Source organism: Pungitius pungitius, chromosome 3 (assembly GCF_949316345.1).
Source record: "Pungitius pungitius chromosome 3, fPunPun2.1, whole genome shotgun sequence".
Classification (NCBI taxonomy): domain Eukaryota; kingdom Metazoa; phylum Chordata; class Actinopteri; order Perciformes; family Gasterosteidae; genus Pungitius; species Pungitius pungitius.
This window is the reverse complement of record NC_084902.1, coordinates 2,807,746-2,835,732: the sequence shown is the minus strand read 5'-3', so window position 1 is coordinate 2,835,732 and position 27,987 is coordinate 2,807,746. Positions and strand designations below refer to the sequence as shown.

At 44.8% G+C, this 27,987-nt stretch overlaps 1 protein-coding gene across 2 annotated transcripts in view; it reads left to right on the top strand.

The window, feature by feature from the left end:
- lsamp (limbic system associated membrane protein) overlaps positions 1-27,987 on the top strand; it is a 222,624-nt gene that overhangs the window by 179,355 nt on the left and 15,282 nt on the right. For both annotated transcript variants that reach the window (XM_037478349.2, XM_037478261.2), the window contains 2 exons: positions 16,384-16,528; positions 17,147-17,234. In XM_037478349.2, coding sequence (XP_037334246.1) covers positions 16,384-16,528; positions 17,147-17,234 — 233 coding nt within the window. The remainder of the gene's footprint in view (positions 1-16,383; positions 16,529-17,146; positions 17,235-27,987) is intronic.

Below are 27,987 nucleotides of genomic sequence, written 5' to 3'. Positions count from 1 at the left end.
AGCCACAGACTGACCTATTTTCTTAATAAAAAATAGTTTAAAAAAAAAAGTTACAAAAGCGCTGACTCAGTGTATTCATGACCACGTTTGTTCAATCTTGGTTATGTTTCTAATATACCGAGGCCTTAAACGCACCATCTTTAACATAAACAATCTGTTTAAATGGGGCTGAATTATGTAACGCATGTAGCCCATGTAAAAAAGATAAATTCATAATGAAAAAAGTTTAACTGAATAAATAAATAGTTTATTTAAAAGGTTAAACTGCATAGTTATTGTACGTTCCTTTCTGATAAAAGCAGTTGATGTGATTGAAGGTTTTCTGTAAGTAGCCGTGTTTGTGGTCACATGACTGGGCTGGAAGGGGCGCGCGAGAGAGCGCGAGAGAGAGGGGGCTCCGTGAACCCCCCCCCAATGTGGATCGGGTCACCTCGTCTGCTGGACTGCATCATTTCAGAGGAGAGGTACCACCCGGTGTACGTTTTTTGACGGCTAAGTTTGTGGTTTCTACGAATCCGAAAATCGAATCAGGCCTGTTTGTTATTTTAAAGGTTAATTTTAGTTAAGTTATTACTGGTGTGTGCGTGTGTATGTGTGTGGTCACAGCTAAAGGTGTGTAAAGCAAAAGTTATTTGGTTTAATGTTGCATAGCGTGAAACAAAGTTAAGAATACACTTATTATTGTATTTAATTTTTAAAGAACCGTTTCGGGGTGTGTTTATTATTTTCAATGCTTAAAAAGTGAGAACATCCATTTAGAAGGTACATTTGCCCGTGTGTCTGTTATATCCGTGAGGTAACGGTACTGTAAGTTTCTTTTCCTGATCCAAGACTAATAATATCGCACCAATTCGGTATCAGAACACAAGGAGACGGGCCTCGCGTTCCTCCAAAATGAACATGTGATGCTGTCGGTTACTCTTGTGTGATTCAATCTCACTTCTTTCCTCGTATCGCCTGTTCTCTCTGAGCAGGTTCACCTGGCTGCCATTGCCCCCCCCCCCCCGGGGTGGGTTGGGGGGGTCAATCTACTTACATCGAGCCGAGGCCCGGGTGTCGATGTGTCTTTCCACGTATTTGTGAGCACATGTGCGCATGTTGCTGCTCGTCTATTGCATTAAGCGCAGACAGCGGCCATGGTGGGAGGGGGGGGGATCACGTTGAGGTAAATGAGGTCGCCATCGGGTGGCATGTGATCTTCTCTCTACCACCTGCCCGACGGGATGTGCACGTCAGTGAGAGTCCATCATCAGCAGAACTTGCATTTCTTTCACAAATATGTGGGCAAAGAGTCATATTTAAGGTGTGTAAACTGACCCTAAAGCAACTACAACATTATTAATATCACAGACAATGACAGAATCGAAATCTCCACTTAGCCAAAAGGGTAAGCTGTGATAATGAAAAAGTGAGCATAAGATTGCTTTCGGTATTGAGTTTCTTTTAATTGCCTATTTTATTTGAGTTAGTGTCACATTTTAATGCCAAATTCATTTGATTCAAGGCACTTGTCAACGACGATCACAGCAACCCAAAGAAAAAACAACAACACACGCTTTGTTGGTGTACTGATTTGTTAAAGCAGTAATTCATTTCCTGTGTGTGTGTGTGTGTGTGGGGGGGGGGGGGGGGGGGGGGCAAACATGAATCGCCATTGTGAAATATGCCTCCAATAGCCTGAAGAGATAGAGGAACAAGGGAGAGGAAGGAGAAGGAGCTCCATTTAATGGTGGTGGTTTTTCGGGCCCTTGCGCTATCGGACGTGCGACCATGAGAAAAATGCCCGGCCGGATGACAAGAACTCATCGCTGTTGTTGTCGTGGCGACGAGTCGACTCGGGCTCCATCTCACTGCAGGACGCCGCCCGTGTTTTGGGTTGAGTTGTGATAAATAATTGAAATGTTGACCCGGCCCAATGGTCCGGGCCTCAGAACAAGCTGTGTTTGGACGTGTGTGTGTGTGTGTGTGTGTTTGCTTGAGGCTGCTCTCACAAAGGCATCATTGTCAATCCGGCAAGGATATGGGGCCATACGCTTCGGACATATGGAGCTGAAGGGAGCGGGGGAGTAACAAAAGTGTTGTTGTTAATGGAGAGACGGAGAGACGAGAGGAAGTGTGAAATCAAACAGCTGTTTTTGCGCCTCCCTTCCCTCCACGTCTTAGCTGGCCGCCATCGTGCCATTTCACGCAGGTAGAAAAGAAGCGCAACGTCCGTGGGTATTTTGGTACCCGGGCGCCAGCGAGCCCGACTGTCGAGGCGAGTCAGGATCACAGCGCGGGAATGACATCAGGCTTTATACTCCGCCGTGACGAAAGGTGACAAAAATCGATTCCACATGTAGGAGGTATTTTGGGAACAGAGGAGATTAGTTTTCTGCAATGTTTCGTTAGTTCTGCAGTCCGTCTCCCCAGAGTCGAGTCCAGTTTCATTGATTTGTTAAAAGTGATTGACGTGTATAAGATAATCCAACAAAGGAGTTTCCCGCGAGAGACGTGAAAGGAAGGTTCCACCCAACAAGAAACCCATTTACACACATTTTAGGGTGGATTATCCTGCTTATATCATCTTCACGGGCAAAGAGATTTAAATGGCAGCATCTCTTTTGTATCATTTCGGACTCAATTAAAGGAACAAAGCAAACATTCGCTTTTAATGTATTTTTTTTATAGCTTAGAGATTAGTTGGTTACTTCAACTCCCTAATGCATGAAGCAGTTTTAATCCACAGTTTTTAAAGCCCTGAAGACTTCACAACCACTACTTACAAATGTGTGCACGCTAATCTGCTTTGTTATGACTATCTGGGTGGGGTTTTATCAAATTTGATGGACTACCCCACCGCTGTCACCGGGCTTTGATTTAAACGCTTCCGTATCCCAAGAGGTGCCAGGTAGAACATGAAATATTTGATTAGATTACACATGGTGGAATCATTAGTCAGAGTAATACAAAGGGATTATATTTAATAAATGCTGGACATATTTTACACGGTATCTATTGGTAAAATACAGATAAATTCAGCTCGTGATGCATTTGTTACACATGAATCTGTCTCCCTGAGGAAAAAGCAGCGTGCACTTCATGAATCGTCGGGTTTGACGTGAAGAGGAGTGAATGAAAGACGCCTCTCGTCTCACTGCCTTGTCACATGAGGGAGGTGGGGGTGTGGGTCCACAGCGTGTTGTCCTGCACGCGATCATTTTAAATCTCAGTGAAAAGGCTCACAGGGGAGAAGTGGTGTGTGTGGGTCTCTTTCCTCACGTAAACATGCAATGGAGGAGTGTTGAGGTGGCGTCAAGTGGATATTACACGTCCGACAATCAACGCACACAGACAATAGTTTCACTTCCCCAAGCCTGCCTACCGTAACCTACCATTAACCTTTAGCCGTTGAGCAACATTGACCTTTGTGTCTTGGATTAGTGGGTAATGAGAACAAAAAGGGTCCTAATGCTGCAAGCTGAAAACCCTAATGCTCTGATATCGTAATCTGAATAGAGAGAGAAATCCCCCACCGCCACCAAAAAAGAGCAGATGAAAGTCCCACAGTTTGTTTGAAATAAGCTTTCCAAAAGTGAAGTGTGATGTCAGATTCCGAGTCAAATAGAGAGACGCCAACAAAAGAATAGAAGAAAGAAGAGTCTGATGTGTGATTCATGTTGGGTGCTCATTAAGTGAGTTTAAACTATATTCGTCCATCACTTTTATATCCAACAGGTTTCCAGCAAGTTAAAGGCTAAACTCAAACATAAAAAGAAGCAGTCATCAAGAACCGTCAGCAGAATCATTAAAGACCACACGGCACAATGCAGAAACTGTACCGACAAACAAAATGATTAAATATAAGGGATTATAAATTAAATCATGTTTCTAAAAAAAAAAAAAAAAACATTTAATGTGAACGTAAAAACAAGAGCTAACTTGTCCTTAGGCGGCGAGTTAAAAGGGTGTGTGTGTGTGTGTGTGTGTGTGTGTGTGTGTGTGTGTGCGTGTAGGCGGGCAGAACATTTGTTTTCTTGGCAGCGTGGTTCCCCCACGTCTCGTCTAATGGGGATAAGGGAATGGCCTGTGGCGAGATAGATGGAAGGATGCTGTGTTTATTCCAACGGGTGGGGGGGGGGGGGGGGCCACGGGCTACAGCCCCGACATCCCAACCCGGGGGGGGAGGAGGAACAGGAGAGGAATCCACCAGAGAGAAGTGATGATTAAGGCAACAAAGGGTAGCGATGGGAGGAGAGATGGAGGGTGGGGAGCAGTGTGAATGCCAGACTACTGTAAGGTGAGATGGGCTTGGATTTCTAAGCAAAGAGGAAGACAGCTGACAAGATGAGTGAGTGATACAAAGTACCCTGAAAGAAGATGGAATCCACTGTTTCACGGAAATGATCTTTTGATGTGGATGGCAGGCTCAGTACTACTAATAGATTTATATTTATCTCCCATACGTCTTACTCAGGTCCTGCTCGTCTACCTTGCCGTGAAGGTAGACGAGCACGACGTGAGTGGTCCAAAAAACGGGGCAATATATCTGCTTCTTACTGCATCGTGTGTCAGACTGTGATGAAGCTGAAGCTGTGGAGGACTCTTTTCAATTAGCATAGTGTGCCGTCGCACTTCATATCCAACGTTGTGATAACGTGCTTCACCCAGCAAGTAGTCGAGGCCTTTGCTTTGCACTGCATTCCTGTGTCTTAAGGCTAATAGTCTTCTAGCAGTTTATACAATTTTTTTAAAAATCAAAATGCAAGCACATCTTGTTTTTTTTTAATGTTTATTCATATTTCTGGTTCTACTATAATCCAGGGAATACACACTCTATCTGGCGGAGAGATGAAACACTCCGCAAGCTGAAAAGTAATATTGCATTCAGTAGTCGGTGAAATACCCCCCAAATAATACACAAATGATGCATTTATTTCCCAAAACCTGCTGCATCCCTGTCGGCGGCAATGTAATTGGACAATACTGATCGGAGGAACCGGCGCCGGATTGACTTTTGAATAATGTGGGGTCAGCTGTGGCGCATATTTCTCCTGCCGGTTGCAAATGATGGTGAATGAGCAGATGTTAGAGTTGCAGAAGCACACCTGGAAAATACGCATGCATCTTCAGCACATTCTTCATGTATGCATATATCTAGATATGCATTCAGTCACAGGGGAATCACAGGCATATACTGTATACCTGCTGTACTTTTGGGACACATCCTGTCCTTTTTAAAGCCCTTTATTTGTTTTGGAGAGCTAAGAGGAGGGGCTGAACATGACTTTGTGCTCCCCTGGACGTCGTCTTTTCAGGCGTTTGGAGGTGTAATTCAATTTTCTCATCAGGGGTTTTGAAAATGAATGAATTAAAAAAGCGATGAGCTGTGTTTTTGTTTTTAGGTTTTTACCTTCCTTTTTGGCAGCAGTGAACACGTTGTCTAGTGTGGGCTTGACGAGAGAGTAAATACGGTGCGATACAAATGAACGATGCCGCAGTCACGAGACGGCATGAAAATGATGCTGTCACCTTTTGTGAGAGGCAGCTTAAATAATTGAATGTCCCCTAACGGCATTGCAGCCACTTAGGGAAACATGGCGGTGTTATTTCGCCGAGAATAAAGTGACAAAAATATTTAAAAAAATAATTATTCAACGATCCACTTCTTACATGAAGGCAATTGCAGTGAGTGGAGTGTGTGCCTTTTGTAATGCAACACCTCGATGGGACATTTTTACATAAACACACACACACACACACACACACTATATTAGCCGAGCACCTGGATGTCAGATATGTGGAATCTGGGTAATAAACTCTGGACCCAGGCTCTCTTTTTGAGGTGCCGCCCACGGGTACACGCGCGCAAATACACATGCACTCACCTTTAGGGAGACACCCCAGGGATAATTGCCAGGCTGCTTCCACCTCCCTCCCTCCCTCTCCACCTTTCCGTCTCTGTGGGAGTGCATTGCTCTTTGTAATTTCATGGGGGGGGCTGCTGCGGCCATCTGTCCATCTGTCTCTGTCCCTCTCCGTCGCTCACGTCCTCCCCCACTTGCCACTGTTTTGGGTTTAAAAACCTTTTTAATTGTAGGGTTTAGAGATTGGGTCCAATTATTTTCCAGTTGGAATATCATTCTGTCATACGGCGGTTTAGGACGTGGCTCTATAGCGCTCCGAGTGATTGGCGCGGCGGCTTTTGTCTCAGCACTTTGATTTGACCTTATTAAGCGCCGACCTCGGCGTCCGTGCCGTTTATGAACCGAACTTCCCACGTTTGAGCTGAGCTGACGACGTAACATCCACCGGGATCCCCATCTCAAGGTCAAAGCGCCAGCAGCAGTCCCGCCGTGAGGTCGGAGCCCTCTTTTGTGTGTCCGTGGCTGTGAGTTGTTTGTATTGGTCTGGAACAGACAACCTTTACGCTTTGAGGTTCACAAAGCACCTGAACGCACCACAGCACAGCAAGTGTTCGGCGATCCTTCTGGCATCAGAACATCCGAACCCTAATCGGCTTCATGTATCCGGCGCAGCGTGCGTTCACACTTCATAACGTCGCCCCCTTGCTCAGGAGGGCTGTGAGCGTATCACACGCTGCGTTCAGATGCAGGAAGAAATCGTGTTCTTTTTTTTTTTAATATTATGCATTGTGACACACACTAACTCTTTCTTCTGGAATAGTAAATGCTGTGGTAGTGTGGGTTTGCTTTACACAGGACAGACACTGGAAATATTTTAGGAGCTGATTTTGGGGTTTGTTTGGGTCTTTTTGAAATGTGCCATTTGTTGCTCGAGGTACAGATATATTTGTTGAGTTCAATGTTTAGACAATTCCACCATTAGCATTTAGGAAAAAAAAACCTCCTTATCCAGTGTCTAAACACATTCGTTATATTCTGAAAACATTCTCTTAATGCGAGATGCACATAATTTCCCTCGGCAGCACTTTTAAGCGAGTAGATCTCATTCATTTATGCAAATGTGTTTAAGCTAAAGTGAATGTTGAGTGAATCCTGAAACTGCCCAGAGAGTCTTTTTCATCAACAGCAGGATTCTTTCCAAGAGGATCAGCAGGTGGCGGCTAGGTTCTAGTCCATCTCTGCTCTGTTTGATGGCATCGAAAAGACATTTCGACGCCTCGTCTTGGACCAGAATAACATACATTTGGGCCACGTTTTGAACATTAGTTTGACGGCCACTGATTTTGGTCCCAAGCAACTGTTGATGGATATATGTGAGCCTCGTAATAGAGACCTTTTAAGGTTTCATACATACTGTCCTTTATATTTGTATAACAGTGTGACAACAACCTTGTTTCAAGACATAATCTCCATCAAAAATTCAAAAGTCAAAGTCAAAAATATGAATAGATGATTGGACATTTTGCAACAAAAACAAACCAAAACTCACTTTAATCACTTTAATGAAGGGATCAGACGGCATCACAACCGTCGGTTTGTGCCCCCGGGGCTTCTGAGGTCCTGTGAGGTCCTGGCAGGCCGCCTCAGGTACCGCATTAAAGCCCAATCGGAGCTGCCAGTGTATTGATTGAGGATCAACACTTGGGAGGAGAATCTCGTAATCCGTGTTTGGCTTCCTCCGTGTTCTTAAAGGAAAAGTCACCGCTTCAACTTGACGAGTCTCATTCCTGTGGAGCAGTGAACCAACATGATGTCACGTCCACACTTTCCAATGCCTTTGGTGTTTACTATTTCAAGTAGAAGTAACATTAAAAATGAAGATTGAATTGGTAAGTAGGTGACAATGTACCACAGCCGCAAAATATGCAGTTTATTTGAAGCAGCGGGACGGCTCTACCCTATATATATTAATATATATTTAATAATGGCATCTGAAATGAGGTTTACTTTGAAAACTGTTGGTAATTATATTTATATACATATTGACACCCTGTTCCCTTTCCTTTGATCTTACGAGTTCATCTGCCTGGCGGGGGAAATGAATACCTATTTTTATCTTGATCCCCAGTAAGGTCAAGTAACTACTTGTGTCTAAAAGAGGAGTGTGTGAAAGCGGCTAATTACAAATGTCAGTAATCATCAGTGCAAAATTTGCAAGTACGTAACCTGAAGCAGAAAAATACTTATTTTTGCATGATAATTACAGGGGATTATTCCAAGAAACGCGTAATCTGTTTTAGTGATGACATCCATAAAGTGACGAACACCTTGTAGGCATGTTATTAGAAATAACTATTTCAATTTGTTGATGTTTAGTCATGTAGAGATAATGTAATAATAGAAATAATGATATCCTTGTAAATTATACATCACACTAAAATATACTTTTTGTTTCAGGGTATATTTCTGTGTTTTCACATCTGCCTGTCAGACTCAGATAATGTTATATATGTTAATTCATGTAAGAAATGGCTGCAATCTTCCCTTTAGTTACACTGGAGGACATGTTCTTTTAAAAAGTGCCATCTCCATTTCTTTATTAATGATGGAATATCTTTGAATCAGAATAACGACAAGGCAAATTGGCTCTTTCTCAACATTAACATTTCAACATCGTGACGCTGAGCTTTTAGGAGTCCAATTGCCTCAAAGGGAAGTGCAGTTATTTTTTAACAAAAGGGCTTCTTGTTCATCCTTTCTTAGTCAGATTTAAAACGGTTACGTCACAGTCAGTGCTCGCTTCTATATAACAAAGCCACGCCTGAAAGAGGTCCATTCTGAACTATTGTTCTGTTGACATTAAGGTCAGATAGAAATACGTAATTTCATCCAATTTCTATGAGACAAGTGAGGTGAACCCAAAGACTGGAGGGAGGAATAATGTGCTGCGAGTTGGCTTCTCGGACCCTGCAACGTGTCATTTGACAACAACCGAAAGTGAGAGCAAGCCTACAGCCAGGCCTTAATTTACTTGTAACGGTATCGAACAAATGAATGTTCTCGCCTTGTTCCAAATTATTAAGATGAATCCTAGTAAACACATGTACCGAGCAACACACAAGTTAAATTTGACACGTTTATTTTGGGTGCATCTGGCATGTTTACCGACCCAAAAACTCAAAACTAATGCTGGAGTGACTGCGACTTCCTTATCAACCTCTCGTCACTATGAAATGGGAGTCTTACATTATCGTTTAAAGGAACAGGCACTCTAAACAGGTCACTTGTGGTAAAATAGGCTCACTTTTAAATCAGTTTTTTTAACTAATCAGCAACGGGTTTTTCCTGCCAAAGGTTTTTGTGATCTGGGTGGAAAGTGAGTTGATTTAAAAACAGTACACAGTTATTAGTAACATGCCCTAAATGTGACTCAATCAAAAACTGTTTTCACTTTGGCTGAAAGCTGTTTTTTTATTTTAATGCAGGATTTTATCATCTGAATTGAGAAAATGGGTCTTCTGGGTCTTTGTCATCTCAGAGCGTGGGGGACAATCATTACACACACACACACACACACACACACACAAAGTGGCAGGCTCTCTGCCAGTCAACCGCCCCGGTCAGAGCGTATGCTAATGAGGCCACGTCGCTGTGTCAAATTAAATTTGAATAATGACCATTTGCTTCGAGAGAAAACAATTATAAAAGATTTTTTTTTTTGGCTGAAGGCACTGCCGGTGTATTTGTCTGATGTTCCCAGTAGTGCTACACAAATACAATGTTAGTTGCACAATAGAGCAATTTAAAAACCCACCAAAACACATCGATATGACAATCCATCAATCAACCAGTGTTTCAGGAAGTGAGGTTCCATCACATCATATTTCCTCTTTAAAAGGAATACAGCAAAACGTTGATGCCGTTGTCATAATGTTTCTTTTCTTTTTTTCTTGTGTGAACTTTTTTCCCCTCTCTCTAAATGATTAACGACTTGCGGGCACACACGCACACTCACACACACACACAGACACACAGTGGCAGGCTGGTTGTGATAAAGAATTTCTCCCGCTATCCAATAAATCTGACATATTAAATGATGTGAAGTTCACTTTAAATCAATCCCCTGATTTCAACACAGATTAGTATTCCACACTGCTAGGTTATCACAGTTTGCACACACACACACACACACACACACGCACACACTGATAAACACACAAGGACCACTGAAACATTTGCAAGCCACCTTTTACGTGGGAATGTCTTGCAATGACTGTACAATCGATCTTCCTGCCCTGAGACATTTTTCTCCGTCTCCCTGTCTCTCACACACTTTTTTATTGACTTTGTAGTCATTGTGGCGCGCTTGTACAATGGTGGTTGTATGTGGATGTCACTCTCTTTGTGGCATGTGTCAGTTTAATCCCCCCTGAAAAAGCGTTTATTTTTTTAAGGACTTTTTTTCCCTCTGACTGAACAAAGTTGTCATGGAAGGCGACAACGGCATGCAGGCCGCCACAAAGTGATTTCCCGTCGCTTTAAAGCGATATTTGCTCCCTGTCGCTCAGTCAATTCCTCCCACTACCTGTGACCGATAGAAATTGGTCAGGCCGAAGCTCCGCAAAATAGGGTTCCCACGGTTGGATCGATTCCACCCGGCGGCGGATGCAGGCGCAGACCTGGGACCATCCGTGTTATCATCTCCTCGCCGTTGCGTGATAACCTCTCGCATCCCGTAGGCCCACAAACTGCTGGAGACCCTGGCGGCACATCGGAGAGGCCGTACGTAGGTGGTGTGGGATGTTTGTTTCTACTCCTGCTGTTGGTTGTGTAACGCAGGAGCTGCTCTGAAAATAATGGACGGTAGCAGAGGAGCGTCGTGTTTTATATAATGTTTTGTTTTCGGGAGCTTTTCGGGTAGGGTATTTATTAAACATTTTGAGCTATTGAAATTCCCACATTTTCCCACTCCCATAATTAAAATGATGTCGTTACCCTTTACAAGTTAAGAGCTCTGTCCGTCTTTTGTGAACCTGTAGCATCTGAAAAGGTGCCTCTTCCTTGTGTCTTTGTAGATGTGGGAAGAAAAGAAGCCCAGAAAAACATGTTGTTCTTCTTCATGTTTTCTCCCTCCTACATCCCACCTCACAGAGAGACCCTGCCCCCCCCCCCCCCCCCGCCCCACCTGCCTATTGCTCTTTCAGTCCTTTATGGATCGCAGCTATTGAAAGGCTTCAATTGTGGGTAAAACTACTGTTCACGCATCATCACTCTGTGTAGCAATGCTTCGACTCAATGTTCACGGTGTGCAAATGAACAGGACTGTATAATGTTGTACTCTGGCTTGAGACCTTTAGTTTACTGTGGGGATGTGTGAGCACCGATATTTAAACACCTGTGATTCCAGTTGACATCAACACTTGCATGCCAAAATCCATTAGGCCCATAGTTCTACTGGTCCTTTGATCAGAAGACGGACGCCAACTCGGCATGAAGGGAATAATTAAAAACTATTCTGACGATGATGACAGAATACAAACTCTCTTACTCTTTAGCCTGGCATGCTTCTTAATTAGTTAGCCTAGTTAAGACTCACAGGACCAATTGAACCGATGAGTTGATGAAGCAAAGTCGTCCTTCAGCTGGAACTCGGCGGCGGTTCGATCCCCAGCGAGAACGTGGCTGGGTTTTGTTTGTGAAGACATGCATTTATTTTATTCATATTTACATTCTTTAAAATCCATATTGAAAATAGAGTATTTTCAATTTGTTTGTTACCATTGATCTAATCATGGATGTCAGATTATAGATTTGACGGATTTGAAGCCTTAACTCTTTTTATACAGAGCAGGTCTACACTGTTCATGACTTTCATAAAGTCCAAGATTGTCTCATGAGCTATGAGCTAAAAATGAGTGGAAAAAGAAAAACATCCTGGTGTTTCCTTGTATTTAATGATACCAGCAGTGCTGGCAACATCTCTAATACACCAAGATGATCTGTTGGCCTCTTCAGACGGAATGTGGGTCTGCTATTCAATATAAATACAGAAGAACTTTGTGGCCTTCTCGGACGACGTGACACCCGTCGGCGACGCATTCGATACGGCGGCCGTAGGTACTGTTGCCGGCTAACCTCTGAAGTCCAAGATTTGATGAAACACCCCGAAAAAAGCTCTGATTCAACCAGTAGTTATTGACACTTTTTCTGTTGTGAGTTTTATCTTACGCAAAAAAAGAGGACAGAGTAAGAGAAGGAAAAGCAAAGCTCCTGTTTCATCTTTCTGTGACTTTCGGGGCTTTGCAGCCGATATATCTGTTTGGAGTCCAATCGATGTTGGGTTGTTTTCTAGTTTTCCTTCATACATCACTAGAAGCTTTTCCACAACACATCAATCCCAAATCATTCAAAAACAGCCCATTTTAGAGCGCAAGAACAGGCAGCTAGGTTAATATCGTTAAGCGATGTCCTCATGCTATGCGGTACATGACATCTTTGGTGCTCTTTCAACAAAAATGTGATCAAGTGACATCCACAAAGGTTGCTCCAACCCTGCCTTAAGCACCCAAGGGGGAAACTGAGGAGTTGTCACTTGGACTTCATGGGCCGCGTCAGAAGCGCTCGCACGGACAGCGTGAGCTGCGATCAGCAGTCACATGTCGGCTGCCAGCAAAGCACGCCATGCCCTCTGCTCTCCTCTCCTTGCCGACGCGACGGTTGCCGTGGAGATTTGACGTCGTCTACTTCACAGCCTCAGGAACTAAAAAAAAAAAAAAATCTGCAATGCACTGTCACGAGGATGTCGATAGATTTCATGACAAGAGCTCCAAGGGTGAAACTGCACCTGCGGCAAGCAAATTGGAATCAAGCACTTTCCTAAGTGGTTTGTAGCCATATTTTTAGGAGAATTTTCCCCCGCTAGGTCTGCTGGCCAAGTGTCAAAACATCATCATCCCTGCCCGAGATGCCGAGAGTTGTACGAGGATTTGTGGCTTTCTCTGGACTTTGAAGTAGTGAAGAAAAATGGAGTGCAACAATGGCTACTTCAAGTCTTTTTCTGATTGTATTACATGAAGGGATTGGACCCAGGGTTTCCCTTCAGGTCTCTTTCCTTTTTTAAGCCAAAGGGTCTCTTTAGTGTCCACAAAATGAATTCTTTCTGTTTAAGATCCTTACCGATCAAAGGAAACGGATTCTCACTCAAAGTATCGCCCTCATCATCCCTTTTTAATGATTCATTGAACCTGCAAAAGGGAAATTCACAAAATCTTCAAACCCTTAATTCATGTGAACTGTTTGCCACTCGTGTTGCCACCTTTTTTGCGAGTACCTCATTTTGGTAACGTAAACATACACAACTGCGTCCCGGGTACGATACACCCACCTTGTGTGATGTTTACCCACCAACTCACTTTGAGTGTCAATTGCTTATTCAATTTAGCTTTCACTTCCTGTCCCAGTCAAATATAAAATCCCACAACGCTCCAACCGTTATTTCAAGGAATGCTTTGTTTTCCCTGAGCCAAGAGGATGAACGGACCCTGCCGGAAAGACGCGGGCAGAAGGTTTCTGGGGCAAGAAACTGCTTTGAGGCCTTTAAAAAGAAATGACCTCACTTTGATTCAGTTTGCAGCTTCGGGGTCTGCTCATAGCAGAAGTTTCCGTTCTCGCCCATTCCTGCCGTTTCTTTGAATCTAGGCCACATCTTCTCTTTCTCTATTACCCTTCTCTCCGTCTCCCACCTCTGTCCCACCGGTCCCCCTGCGAAATGGAGAACAGAGGCGACGAAGGCGCTGCCAAGCCTGAGCGGCTCTTGCCCACCCGGGTGCAGTGAGGCAGGGTTTCTTTTAGATGGAGCATTTTCTCCGACTCGCACTGAAATCCACATGTCTTCAGTGATGCAGGAAGCCCAGTATTTATGAGGATAAGAGGTAAAAAAAAAAAGATGTCAGAGAGGCCAAAAAAAAAGAGCGAAAGGGGGAAGTGAGAGGAGGAGAATTGGGTATACCCCCGGAGCAGGGATTCATTGGGCCCGGCCCTCCTGCCAGCTCAGCAGCTCTGGCCCCAGCATCTGTCATTCCACAGAGTCTCCTGTCAGCCCACAGCCCACTGGCCACTCCATCAACAACTCATGGTAACAAGGCGCGGGGACACCGAACTAGCGGACCCCGCGTAAACCTAGCCCCCCCCCCGGACCGATGCACCCACGCCACTTTGTACACAGAGTTAAAAAGAAGCATTTAACAGGGCTTTTTATTTACATGCATGAGTAAATATTTGCCTTTGTATAAACTGAGACTGTGCATTCTGCAGCGGATTCGGCTGAGGACTGCAAACCTGGAGATGACACAGCTGAGATTCTGCAGCCGGTCAATGGGACGGATTGTCATTTTCAAACGGTTCAACCGTGGCTCGCTATCAAATCGAGTGTCCTGAAAGCGACTTGTTTAATGTTCCTCGGTTTGCCCCCGAGAACCACGGCCCTGCCCCGAAACACCTCCAGAAGACAGCGGGACCTCCAAGGGGGACAACTGCTCTGACGGGAGGCAGGAATGTCTCTTCTTCCCGGGCCAGTTTGTCATTAGTGAGAACAGGACACAACTACTACTGAGCACGCTCCGTTTATTTGCACCGTGGATGGTCAGGACCTTGTGGAGGCTCGAGGGCAAGAGGTAACAGCGAAAACCCGCTCTGAGATCGATGAATAGATTCTTTGACTTCTATTCCACGCCGTTTTTTAACCACGCTGATGGAAAGGTGGGAACAAAGTTACAGAGGCGGGAATAGAGGCAGGAGAGAAAACACCGGTAGTGGGAAGTGGCGGAGTGGTGAGGCAGAAGTGCAAAGTGATGCCAGTGGAAACGCGAGGGCTTGATGAGTGTTGGGAACAGTGATTAGAGTCTATTTATTTAACTATTCCCTTGACCCGTACGGCGACGCTGAAAGGACACAATACAATTAGGAACATTTGGAGGATTAACGGTTCCAGACACACACTGTATTTATCCGACAGCTCAGAAGTTGCTCTGTGGGAGCCACTCGCACAGCGTGAGTGCAATTAACCATTTAAACTGCTTGTCTCGCTTACACAGGGTGGGGGTAATTGGGTGCATCCTATTGTGCGAATGGTTCTTCTTGTATAATCCCTCCTTGAGACCCGAGATCAGGATCTGTTGTAGTGAAGTCAGAGTCACAGCGACGGCCTCTTTACAACTTGTTTGCATTTGTATTTGTCATCATTCTATTTTATATCGTTTTACCGGTTTGTGTGTCTTTGTGCGCGTGTTTTGGAACCACTGTGCATGACTGTTGGAATGGAACAGAATGAAACCAGGCAAAGGAGAAGGTGACAATAACAAAGCAGCATTGCACCATTGCGTTTTAATAGAGCAGAAAGAGCCAATTAAATTAAGCACAAAATAATTTCATTACCAGCTGTTGACAATGTTGTTTGTCCATTCCTCACAGCTGTTTCTTTGAACATTATTACCATATTTTCCTTCAAAAGATTGCTTTATTTTCTGTTTTTCTGAGCTGGATTCTATTACAATGACTGCCTCTTTCAATTACCAACTTTCCACACAAGTTGGATTTCATCAGTTTCGAGTCTAGATTATTAACATATTAATGGCATGAATAATCTCATTACAATCCACTGAGTGAGTGAGTTCATCTGTCTCTGAACCCTGTCTAGCAATCGATTGCATTTGCACTCAACACAGCAGAAGGCAACAGCTCGTCGTGTCGGCCTTTAATTGGACAACGGGCGAGCGAGAGGTTCGATGTCCAAGCGAGTGAACAAAGCCAGCGAGTCATCTGGCCTCCACACCAGAGGGAAGGAACATCAGCCGCCAAACACAGCTGCTGTGCATCACCCGGGGTCACCAGCCAAAGGCGGCCTCGGCCCGCCCGATGCTCGGGGGGCTGGGGGGCGCGCGTCGGGATCCGTCCGCTGTCGGCTCGCGTTACAGCCGCCGTCCCATTCTCATCGAGTCCCAGCGGCTCCCCGCGTTTACGTTCACTCAGGAGGCAGACGCCGGGGCCCCCCGCCCCGCGCCAGATGTCTGACAGCGCGCAACAAGGCGTAAACGCGAGGACACCGGGGTCCTTTCTCAGCCTCAGCAAGGGGTTCGCTGTCAACGAGTGAAAAGGGATGAATGGACGATGGGGTATGTCGATGGATATCACTTATCTTTTAAGGCCCCAGAAAGTGGGAGAGTTGAGTTGTGCGTTTAGTTTAACTAACTGAACACAACGCGGATGAATTTTGTGTTGAAATATACCCGGCTCGCCCCCTTGCTTCGGAATAATTGTGCCTTCAAAGTCTTTCTTAAATGCCTCTTGAGTTTCATACGGCTTCTGTTATGATCCCATAATCGCTTTTTGTTTATTTCCTATCGACAAAATCCCACATTTCCTTTCCCCCTTAATCGGATCACGTGTTGAGAGACCATACGCACGCTTTCCTTTCAAGCCTCCTCGCTCCGGATCCGCTCATCGCAACCTCTAACTCGCTCGTTTCCCGTTGTGCCTGCAGGTGTTACGTGGACGACAAAGTGTCCAAGGTGGCCTGGCTCAACCGATCCAACATCATCTTTGCCGGCCAGGACAAGTGGTCCCTGGACCCCAGGGTAGACCTGGTCACCAAGGGGCAGCTGGAGTACAGCCTGCGCATTCAGAAGGTAATATTCACATATATATATATATATGCTTTGAATCATCATTAACTGTTTGGGTGAGCTGCATTTAGAAATAGGAAACAGATTACTGTAATACAGGGTAGTTTTAACATACAACAAACCTACCAGCATAACTTAATCCTTAAAGGAGTAGTTGAACAGCTTATGGAGATGTGCTTGTGTGCTCACTGAATGAAGCTGGAGGAAGCATGATTATCTGAGCCCAAATACTATGGTATGAGATCTTAAACTAGTTCTGTGCTCGTATATGACACCAATGTCCAATTTATTCATTTAATCATTGGCCACTGGCCAATAATGAAGTATCTTCCTGAAATGTTGAATTATTTCTTGGGTCACATCAACAAACTGGGGTATAATAAATCAGGCATTTCAAATGTGCCAAAAAACATTGATATGTTTTTCTTTTTTGTTATGATTATTATTTGTCATCCAAACGGCTTTTGTCGATTTACATTTTGGACTTTTTTAAATGAGTTGAGTACCATCGCAGCAGCTCAATCTTCTCAAGTGAGAAGAACTCATGTTTGGGGACTCGAACTAAAAATTAAAAAAAGTAAATGCCCTATGAACCTAAAATTGGATGGTCTCTTCCGTTAGGTGGATGTGTATGACGAGGGGGCGTACATCTGTTCCATACAGACCAAGCAGCAGCCCAAGACCTCACAGGTCAACCTCATCGTTCAGGGTAAGTGGAACCTCAAAAAAAAAGCATCCCAGCGGCAAAGGGAACACTGACCACTATCAACTGAAGAGACAAAAAAACGTTCGTAGTGCTGAAGAGAGGGTACATCTCAATTTAAATTCTATCCACAGTGACTCAGGAGTCTGAGGCGTTATTGTCCTACAGAACATCAGCACCGTTCCATAATTTAACGGTGAAACTGGTCCCTCTGAGGTTTGTGGAGGGAAATATGTGAATTTGTACTGTGAGGGGGGGGGGGGGTGGCTTTATGTCACAAGCGCACGCCTACAGCACCAGAATTGCTTGTCCCCGTTCAAATGAATATTAAGTGCACTTGAAAAGCCTTCGGCAATAGTTTTCCATTTCAAAGAATGAGAAGTTATTTCTCCTGAATGTAGACGGGAGGAGGAATGTGCTGCAGGATTCCAACCGTAGCCCTTTTTCTTTATCTTTGGTCTTAAGGTTGTGGCTCATGAGGTGGAGGAGAAAGCAACGCTAGAACCCCAGAAGATTGACATCTTCAGTTTTTGACATTTTGCAGTGGTCCATTATTGTGTGGCTTCCTGTGACATTTAATCTGCTGATAGTGAGCCCCTTTCAGGCTGCTGCTTCTGCGACACATTTTAAAGATGGCTTCTTAGAATCTAATCGTTATTTCACTAGCAAATGTTGATGGTAAATGTAACCAAGTGAAGCAATAGATTTACTTCATTTGTCGATGAATGAACTTTAGATTTCCTAGCAACCTTCTGGACGAGGTCTGCTGTCTCCAGTTTGTATGCTAAGCTATGCTAAGCTATGCTAAGCGTACTCGTATCCATGAGGACTGCTCTGGAGATGCAGGCTTGTGACTGATTTATTTTCTCATAACCCCACAGAATACTTACAGTTCTCTTCCAAATTGTCTTTGAAATTGCCACGGCGCTGTGCATCAAGGCCCTTTAAAAAAAGAGGTTATTATCCATCAAAACGCCCTCGCCAAGTCTCTGTTGTCTCCTTTTCCAAAGTCACAGCTAGTTGACAGAAATTGCTCTTAACCTGTCAGAAACCGGCTTCCTGACAGATAAGATAAGAATGAGTGCAATACCTCAGTGCTCAAAGGTAACATCTCCTATGGGTTTGTTTGTTTTCTTGCATTTATACACTTTGCTTTAAGCTATGAATGCTTCCACTGTCATCTGTCCATCATCTCAAGAAGACATACTGAGGCACAGAGTGCTGTTTACGTTCAGTGCCAAAACTACTGAAACACGACCTCGGGTAAATACCCCATCGGTCTGTAAGTGGAGGAAATGCCCCACGATACATTTTCCTCATAGTTATGAACCAAAGATATAATCCAATCATTTCATGTTTAAGAGGTCAGTATGTGAATTGATGCTCCTCTGCTTGGATCCATGGCAACAAATTGCCCCCCCTTCCCAGAATGCATTGTGTCCGATTATCCAGCCCTTCATCATTAGAATGTCCTGCCTCAACTTCCACAGTTTTTTATTTTATCCCGGCCTAGACGACCGCCACTGCCAGACATTGATTCTGCAGCTTTCTCCCCCTGCTACTCACAGTCCCATTCAATTCGGCTTCCATTGTTAGGCCCGTCTTTTGTATTCACCCACTCCGTGGGTGTAATCTTCTCCTTGAGGTTCAGTTCAGCTTCTTCCCTCTTAATCGCAGTGCAGTGCTGAAGCCGTGGGCTGTGCTACGTGTTGCTATGGGCGGGGCCAAACATTTAACACAGGTGTGAGGTAACCACGTAATGATTCCAGGATAACGACAGTAAGATGCACCGTCGTAGCTTCATGTGCAGTCCGCCATTGACTTGACCGAAGCTCAAAGGTAGGATGAGACCCTCACTTTTGCGCGTAGCTGCAGTGATGTCATCACATGCATGACATCACTAGCTGAACCAATCCCACGGAACCCCATCAACTCCGCGGGATGATCATTCCCCCTGCCTTCATCTTTTGATGGGCCCGAACGGACCCCACAGCGGGTTCACATAACCGGAGACGACAACTTTCTGCGAGCAGCGACAGGGACGTAATTGGAAAACAAATGATCAGACAAAGTAAATTTGGGGTGGATGAAAAAGCCTGCACTGCAACTGCACACGGCCAGATCCCCAATGTGATGAAAATGAAGGTGGGGGAAGCTTATTCAGGAAGTGCAGAAAAATGTTGGGAAAATAAACTTAAACTCGGTGCGTAACGATTAAACAACAGTGCTGGCTGCTTTGGTGGGTCCTTGTCCTTCTACTTCCTTTTCACTTCATCGACGCTTGATCAGCTGATTCAAATCAGCATTGATCTGATACTATGGAAATGAAGCCAGCACTTTTATATGCATCGAGGTTTATGAAAATAGTTCTAACCCGTTAATATTCACAACCTGTCAAAGCTTTTCAACGTTGAATACAGTGCATCGTTGATCAAGCAACAGACCACATGTTGTATTCACTGTTTTTTTCTCTTTTTTATATCATTATTTTTCAATAAACAGTCACCATCATTGAGTCTGTTGAGGTTATGAGCAGAACCAGTCTGACGAGGCAATCGGGATTGGCTCTTAAAACTGCGATTTATCATCCAAACCATCCCCCCCCCCCCCGCCTGAGGCAGACGGCATTATCCTTTCATAAATGTCACAGAAGCACAGCGACTATAAAAGCAGCACACAAAGTGAATAGTTCTGTGAGCATCTGTTCCCTGGCTGCAGTGACCCCATTTCAATATGTGCTGTCCGTTAAGAAGTGACGAATGTTTAAAGTACTGCACACTCTTGCTCTGGAGCGCGGAGAAGGCACTGAATTATTGCGAGAACAGGATGTTGTGTGTGTGTGTCCTTGTGTGTGTGTGTGTGTGTGTCCTTATCCACGGCAGCAAATCAGAAAAATACAATTACAGCCTGGTGGAATGTTTAAGAAGTATTTACCTCAGAAAATAACATTGTTTTCTAATTCTAGCCATAGTTTCTTTTTTTTATTTATTTTTTACATACAGCAAGGGCAGATGGCTTGTTTTGAACAGTTTGAACCTCATTATTTACCCGAGTACAGGAGGCAGCGTTTATCCCCGCTGGACATCAATGAAGTTCTAACTCGGCCTCTTCCACGCTGATCCGCCTTTTCTTCCTTTAATTTCTTCACAATGTCGTGGTATTTGGGGAGCCTATTCCGCAGAACTCTGTGTCACTGTAAAGAGCACCCTAGCAGCAGGAGGTGTGTGTGTGTGTGTGTGTGTGTGTGTGAGCTTCCACTCTGCAGTCTGAGCGAGAGGGATACTGACCTTTTTAATAATTATCATGGGACAATCGGAACCTTTCAACTGCGCCTGTGAAGCCGTCTGTGCTCCCCCCCCCCCCGTCACCCTTGTCACATGTCTTGGCCTTAGACCCAGGCCCCCCCCGTTATCTTCGGCGTTGCTGAGGGGGTTTTGTTACTTCCTCTCACACTGCCCTTCGGGTTGTATTAATAGAGGGGCGATGGAAAGATTGGAAAAAGGCAGGCAGAGGCCCACTAGGTACATCCATCATTAATTCTAGATATCGGCAGTCTGTCTGGCTCTGCTGCTACAGCCTCGTTATCACGCCCCCCCCCCACACACACACACACACACACACACACGTGTAATTGCTCGCATCGCCGCCAGCCGTGGAGGAGTTCACACTTTCTTCTTTTTGCCGCTTGATCCCTTCTTACCAAAAAGCTTGTTAAGACCAATGAAGTTTCCATTCACATGGCTCTGGAGTACATTAAAAGATGCTCGTTGAACGTCATTTGGCAGGAAACGTCAAATGTTCACTGGCTCCAAGTCGTTGTTACCACCTCTTGAGGGGAATGTTCCGGCGTCATGACTCTCTCACCACTTGAGGAGCGACGACACCGAACCCAAACAGGAAAGTTGTGGGGTCGACTGCACAGGGAGAACCACCCTATAGTCATTTGATCCATTGTTAATATAAAATATTGATTTGATTTCCGCATCTCAGGAAACACTCGTGGCACCTTGCTTTGAGCCTTTGGACATTCCGGATATCGGCAGGAAATCAAAGTCCGGCCTTTGGGTATTTGTAGAGCTTGCGGCGTGTGAGAAAGTCGGCGTTAAAAGCCTCGGCGTCGCTCCTTATCGCCGCTGTGAGCGTGACGGCAGACGGGTCATCCATCCACATTTCCAGATACACCCACGGACTGCTGCCCACTCAGATGACAGGAAAACTGAGTTGGAGGAGAAAGGCCACACACATTTCACATTGCCCTCATAATGAAACTCACTTCTTTGAAGTTTTAATGAAAGAAGCTATTCACAATTCCCCTTTTTATCCCTGGTCTGCTGTGCTCGTGTTGCTTTGACTGGATCTATAAAAATAAAAAAACAAGAGGTCTCCTTTAATCTTCTTCATGCTGGCCGTGAGAGGGGCTCCCATGCATTTAAATGGTCCAATGGTCACTCCTGCCTGGGGTCGGGGGGGGGGGGGGGGGGGGGCTTATTGACAGGGCCTGCAGGGGAGGCCATGCATCGGGGCCATGTTTCATAGACTAACCAGGCGGGCCACTGGCCATTAGTTTTGCACAGTGTCTCCTCCATCATACCTGTGATGTGGAGCAACAATATTTCTTTCCCCATTGCCCCTGCGCCCAACACACACCCCTCATTACTTGTGCATAAGAGCCAGTATCCTTTCCCTCCATCTTTTTTTTTTTTTTCCCCCGTCGCCCATGTGACCCGAGCCTGTCAGAGAGATGGAGATGCCTTTGGCTTCTCGTGCTGGTGAATGCCTCCGGAAGGGAGATTGAGTGGCAGCGGTTAGACGTGACCTCTCCTGCCTTTTAGCTGAGGGGAACGTATGAGGTGTAGAAGGTGGTGCAGGTGTGTGTCTGTTGTGTCACATCATACGGTACTGAGGCTGTTCAGGGTAAACATGCACACTGTGGCTGGATTCACCTTTTCTTCAGCTGTCTGTGGCCCCACGTTACTACCGGGTGTGTTTTGTGTGAGAACCTTGTGCCACTCTGCGGCGTTCGGGTCAATCCCACTGCTAGTCCCAGATTCCCACTTTTGTCTCCATGGGCTGGAGCAGAGATGTGGTAAAAGTTAAAAGTAAGACATTCGACAACATTCGTTTTCCATATAGTGAGTCCAATGTTTTCACATGGCTGTCCTGTATGGCCTTAAGCACACAGCAGCACTGCAATCAGGATGAGGGGCCTAAAAATACATCTCGCTAATGAGAAAACACTTATCGGTGGAAATATGTATGACGCTTCATTATATTATGCTGCTCTCTATTGCATAGCTGAGTGTTGTTGAGCATGTGCCTGATCCCGGCTCTTTGCTGGCTGCGTCACTGATTTAAAAGGGAAAAGTTTTCCACTGGGCGGAGCTTTGAGAGTCGGGCTCGTTATCTCTCCGCCGGAGCAAGGAAACTCTCTCCTGCCCGCCGCCTGCTCATTAGACTGCAGCTCTGGGCACAGCAACTGAGAGGAGGAGGAGAGGAAGGGTGACCGTGACGAGGCAGGAGAGGAGACTGGAGGCAGGATGGGAGACGTGTGTGTGTGTGTGTGTGTGTGTGTGTGTGTGTGTGTGTGTGTGTGTGAGAGACGCTCTGTGGGGTGGTCTCCAGCTGAGTGCGTCAGGTACTCTACTCAACCAGCTGTTCAGAAGGTTTTCACCCAAGCGGATAGAGAGGAATCCAATCTGAAGGACTTGTACCTATTATTTCCCATTCTTTTTTTTAGACCCAATGAACTGTTTACTGTGGATTATGCAATCTGTGATAATCCTTTTTTTTTATCCTGTATTCCGTTTTGGTAGTTATATCAGTACTTTTCACCATGTATTAATCATATGGTTACATGTTTCCAATAATTTGACTATTTATGATATTTAACTAAAATGCCCCACATAGTTACCCAGAACCCATTAGGACATTTTTACGGAGTTTGTTTTGTTCAACAGCTTACTAAAACAGCTGGTAATGGATTATGTGATTCTGTTATTATAATAGAATGGTAATTAACTTTTGACTAACATTAAATTCATTTAAATATCATCCAAAAATAATATCATTATAGCTGTTATTTCCTATGGCGTGCTTCTTGGAAACTGTTCGTTCAACTATTTCCAGTCTGCTTTGGATCCTTTTCAAGTTGCAGCGGCCCTCGGGTCTCACTCAGAGACGAGTCCAATCCGCTCATGTGTACTGGATGCAGTGTGCTTTCCTCAAACCAGGCTGCTGAAGCGCTCACCGCGTTGTGTGCGGATCAGGAACACGGAGCGCTGCCAGCTGCTTGCTGCAGTCTCCCATCACAGAGAGACATGGGCACGTCCTATACATTTTTTTTTAAAAACACACTGTTTCCGATTGTTTTCCTGTGTTTTTTCCGATTATTGGGAGAATACCACGAGATGCCCGCTGGCTGTCACATGGATTGATGCGTTGCGCCATGTTTGGATGCTCCGCAGTCCGGGTGAAATACGGTTCTACTTCCGCACTGTTGTGGATTTGAAACGGAATAATAAAGCAGAGAGAGGATATCTGCGGCAATTTAATGTCACGATGAAAGGGCGCGATGGCTCTCCTGGCACAACATGAAAATATAATAACATCTCTGCTGCTATCTTTTTGTTTTTCATCCTAGTGTTAAAAAAAAAAAGCCTTATCTCAATTTTGTGACAAAATATATTTTTTAGATTGAGCTGTGTTCTGTGCTGTTATTTTTGTTTCTCTCCATGAGGATTAAGATGTTTTTCTTTTGTTTTTTAAAATAACTACCCCATGACAAAATAATCCTAAATTGACCTGGCTCAACATATTCGGCAAAGGGCCCTCTAATAATAAGGCAGATGGGAGACTTTAAACTGTGCCTCAGTATTGGATGAGTTGAAACGGTTTACTTATTTAGGCTCGCTGTATTTCGTTTCTAGAAAGAATTTTTCTTGCCTATTTGTTAAAACAAACACTTTTTACTTTATGTCTAATTGAAATGTTATTTCATTTAAACTGAACATCTTTTTTTTTCATTTTACCCGATGATTTAGCCGTGAACATCGTAGACCCTTCTTCTGTCTCAGGTGGCATCAACCAAAAAGTACTCTTCTAATTTCTCCCCTGTGTGCGTTTCGGTATTTAAATTTCCTGCTATGCAGATTACACGGTTATTTGTCAGGTGTCTTTTGCATATTGCTCCTTTGTCATTAGCATTAAAGAGGGGGGTGGGGGGGCAGCATCATCAAAGCTGCAGAATGAATTAAAGAACCTTTGGACCCACTTTCAGGTTAAAAGTTAATAGCGGCTAATGAAGAAGTCTGGAGGCCTCGAGTCTAAGGACCGGCATGAATTGATAATGTTCTCACTCACACACAGTTAAATGGATATATAGAAATGTACACACTCCCACTCTGCCCATTATCCATCATGGGGTGCACTTTAATCTGGTGTATTACAGCGGATGGAGGCCAATCAGATAACATGGTTTAGTGCTGATTGCTGGTTTGACTTCCACAGAACATCCTTGAGCGTCTCCAAGGACCACTGGAATTACACTGAAAGGCCATCTGAATGTCGCCATAAGTCAAGCTGTAATTCAATAGACCTCTTTTGAGGCCTAAGTTGTTGTTGCTTTGAACTTCTACTTTCACTTTGGTTTGCAGACATCAATAAAGCACCAGTTAGGTTCACACAGGGAATCTGTACCTCTGAAAGTGATCAGCTATTAAATGTGACTTTGTTCATTACATTTTTTCAGATGGTTACTACAAATATACAGTGTAAAACGTTGATGTCTGATTTGCAAATTGATCGATGTTCGTCCTAGAGGATCAATCGGAAAGAAAAGCCCGGCAGGCTGCTCGGTGGGAGAGAAGGTTTCTCACTGGAGAGAAGATGGGAAGTTGTTGGGGTGTAAAAGACACTGAAGGCCGGGCTGCACACGTTGTGGGAGGACTGGTGCTCTTCGATGACCCTTGTTGGGACGAAGTGACATAAAGAGAAATGGGATTTGAACGCGCAGGAGCAGAGAGAGGGCGGGAAGCAGTATTAAACAGCTAAAGAAACAGGGTACCATGGAAACCATTGCACCCGAGGTTCTGTAACCTTGGATTTAGCTTGTCTGGCCGATCTTTTCTTTTCTCATTACCGCGAGCCTCTGAACCGTCTTGACGGGTCGGATGCAACATCAGCTTCTGCCTCTTTGGCAGGCCCTCACCACTTTGTGCATGCCAAGCTCAAAGCTATTGAACCTCCGTATGTCCAAGATGACGATTACAGCTTGTAAGGACACTCACATTTTTCACAAGAGCTGCTATTAGTTAGTTTTATCTGTATTCTCCTATTTGACCTTCTCGGGCTGCCCGTGTCCAGCTTGTAGGCAATGAGCTGAACTTCATTTCTTTCTGCTTTTGATCCTGGTGTTTTTTTCCTCTTTTGGTGACTTAAACACCGGCCCCTTAATGAATCGCCCCAGTAGAGCGAGGTCTGGATGTCAGCAGCGGGTCTCGAATGCAGGAAACCCTCATCCGGAAATACGCGATCCTTCGCTTTCCGTCTGCGCCTCCAGCAGGCCGCCACATCTGTCACTACGTCCTTTGAAAGTTTCACTGGCGCCGGAGAGAGAGAGAGAGAGAGGTGGCGTCTCCTTGTCTCTCATCACTCCTCTTCTCTAGCTTCTCTCCGGTCCATCGAGCCATTCTTCACCAACAGGGGTGTGTGTGTGTGTGTGTGTGTGTGTGTGTGGCTGGCTGCGCACCCTCAGGATCAAATGAGAAATGTGCTCCTTTTACGTTTTGCTTGTGGCGATCTGATATAACAATGTGTGTGTGTGTGTGTGCGTCGCTCATGCAATGCAAGTGTATCTCAGTACAAAGTGTTGCACTTGAAGGGTTAACGGTGCACACTAACGCTAAGTTGTGCATAAACGACAGGCCAGCCAAAAGGCTTAGTGTTAATCTGAAGAGATGTTCCTTATCAACAGCAGCGCGCTGCAGACATTTGGAGATGCAGCGATTGCATTCTGCTCTTTTCCCGCTTTCCTTCCTTTCAACAGTCTTTGGGTGAATCTTAAAAGGTGTAAGGATTTAGATCCATCAAAGACTCCTGTGTGAGAGCGCGTGCTTTCTCAGGACTGATGGGAGGTGATTAGCGGCCTCGTAGCTTTCTGTGGAAACTGTAAGGAACTAAAAGACACACTGATGGCTTTGAGGCTGCACGGGTTCCATCTCTGCGTTGTGACGTGACACCTCCTGGTGGTATGTTATTTTCGGGGGGGGGGGGCGAGCTTTCAGGCTGACCTTGTTTCAAACAAAGTAAGTCAATTCGCAGCAAAGCTTTCGAGCACTAAGAGCTGGGGAGCTGCGAGGGCTTTTTTGTTATTATCTTGTAATGGTTTCAAATTTGCTTCTAACGTTACACCACTCCTCCGAATGTCATGTTGGGAGCCAGCGGGGGGGGGGGGGGGGTAAATGTAGGAAGGGAGCGAAATGAGCCTGGGGGGGGGGGGAAACAACATGTAAATTGGTACACACAGAACCGATGGATGATTTAATGCGATACTTGAATTTCTTTATGAACAACATGTGGGTTCATAAAGTCACATGTACATGTATTCTTGATTTAACCATTAACTTAATTTTGGGGTCAAAGCCCAAAGCCGTATTCTTTTTGCAGTGTTTCGTCTCGATGACCCTGACACAAACCGGTAGACTAAAATCTAAAGTAATCACTCAGGTGAGCGATGTCGCATCATTTCATTTCATTTCATGCTCAGTCTGCAGCCAGCAAATGAATGTCTGTCCAGGACGACGCCCTTGCATTTGATCTCGGCCGTACTTTACAATGTTTTATGGCATTATATAGCTATAGATATATAGCTATATATCAGTACACTGTGCTCTGACTTTTGATTATTTGGACAGTTGTGAAGGAGCTAAATTAAATGTCTTCATTTTTACCTCTTTGTCCTTGAAGTTTTTTTTTTTTTTTTCTTCTCCCAAATCCCATTTTAAAACCGCACCTCAAGTCCCACATTTCAGCTGCTATTAGCAAATAGGCGTGCTGTCTGCCATATGCCAAACTTGGGGCATATTTTCCTTGTAAATGAGCGTGTTTGTGCAGCAGCAGATGCGAGCAGGTAGGATTTACCGTTGTTGATGGCAGACAGCCATGCATATGCATGCAGGAGTTATACCAACTGTCTAGTTCCTACTACTGGGTGATTACATTTTTCCACAAAATCCGGTTTGGAGGATTCTGCAGGACCCGGACGAGGTTTCTGTAACGTTGGGTTCCCTATTAGTACATCATTAGTACTACTTCCTGTGTTGGGATGGACCTCGATTGATATTCCTGCAGGCAGGCTGATTGTCTGCATCAATAAACTAAATACTTTGCACATATTTTTTGGGGGAAAAAGTAAATATCAGTGTAATTATAGTGAGACTGCAAGAAAAACACTCCGTCTCTGCTAAAAGAATTGATTTCAGCCGTCATCCGTGGCTGATTTTAAACTGCGTGAAAGCCTCTCGCATCACATTAAAGGATCTCTACGGCAACCCGAAGGTTACAGGAACCGTCCTCCGATTGATGTTAACGGTGCAGAGCCGTTGCACGCAGCAGCATTAATTAGGCGGTCAATGGGTAAAATCTGCTTGAGCCACGCGTGGAGGAAACGTCCATCGCTAATAGCGCTGACACGTGGAGCCCTTAATGGAGCCTCGCGTCCATACCGGAGCGTCCGTGCAATCAAAACATCGGGAGACCTATT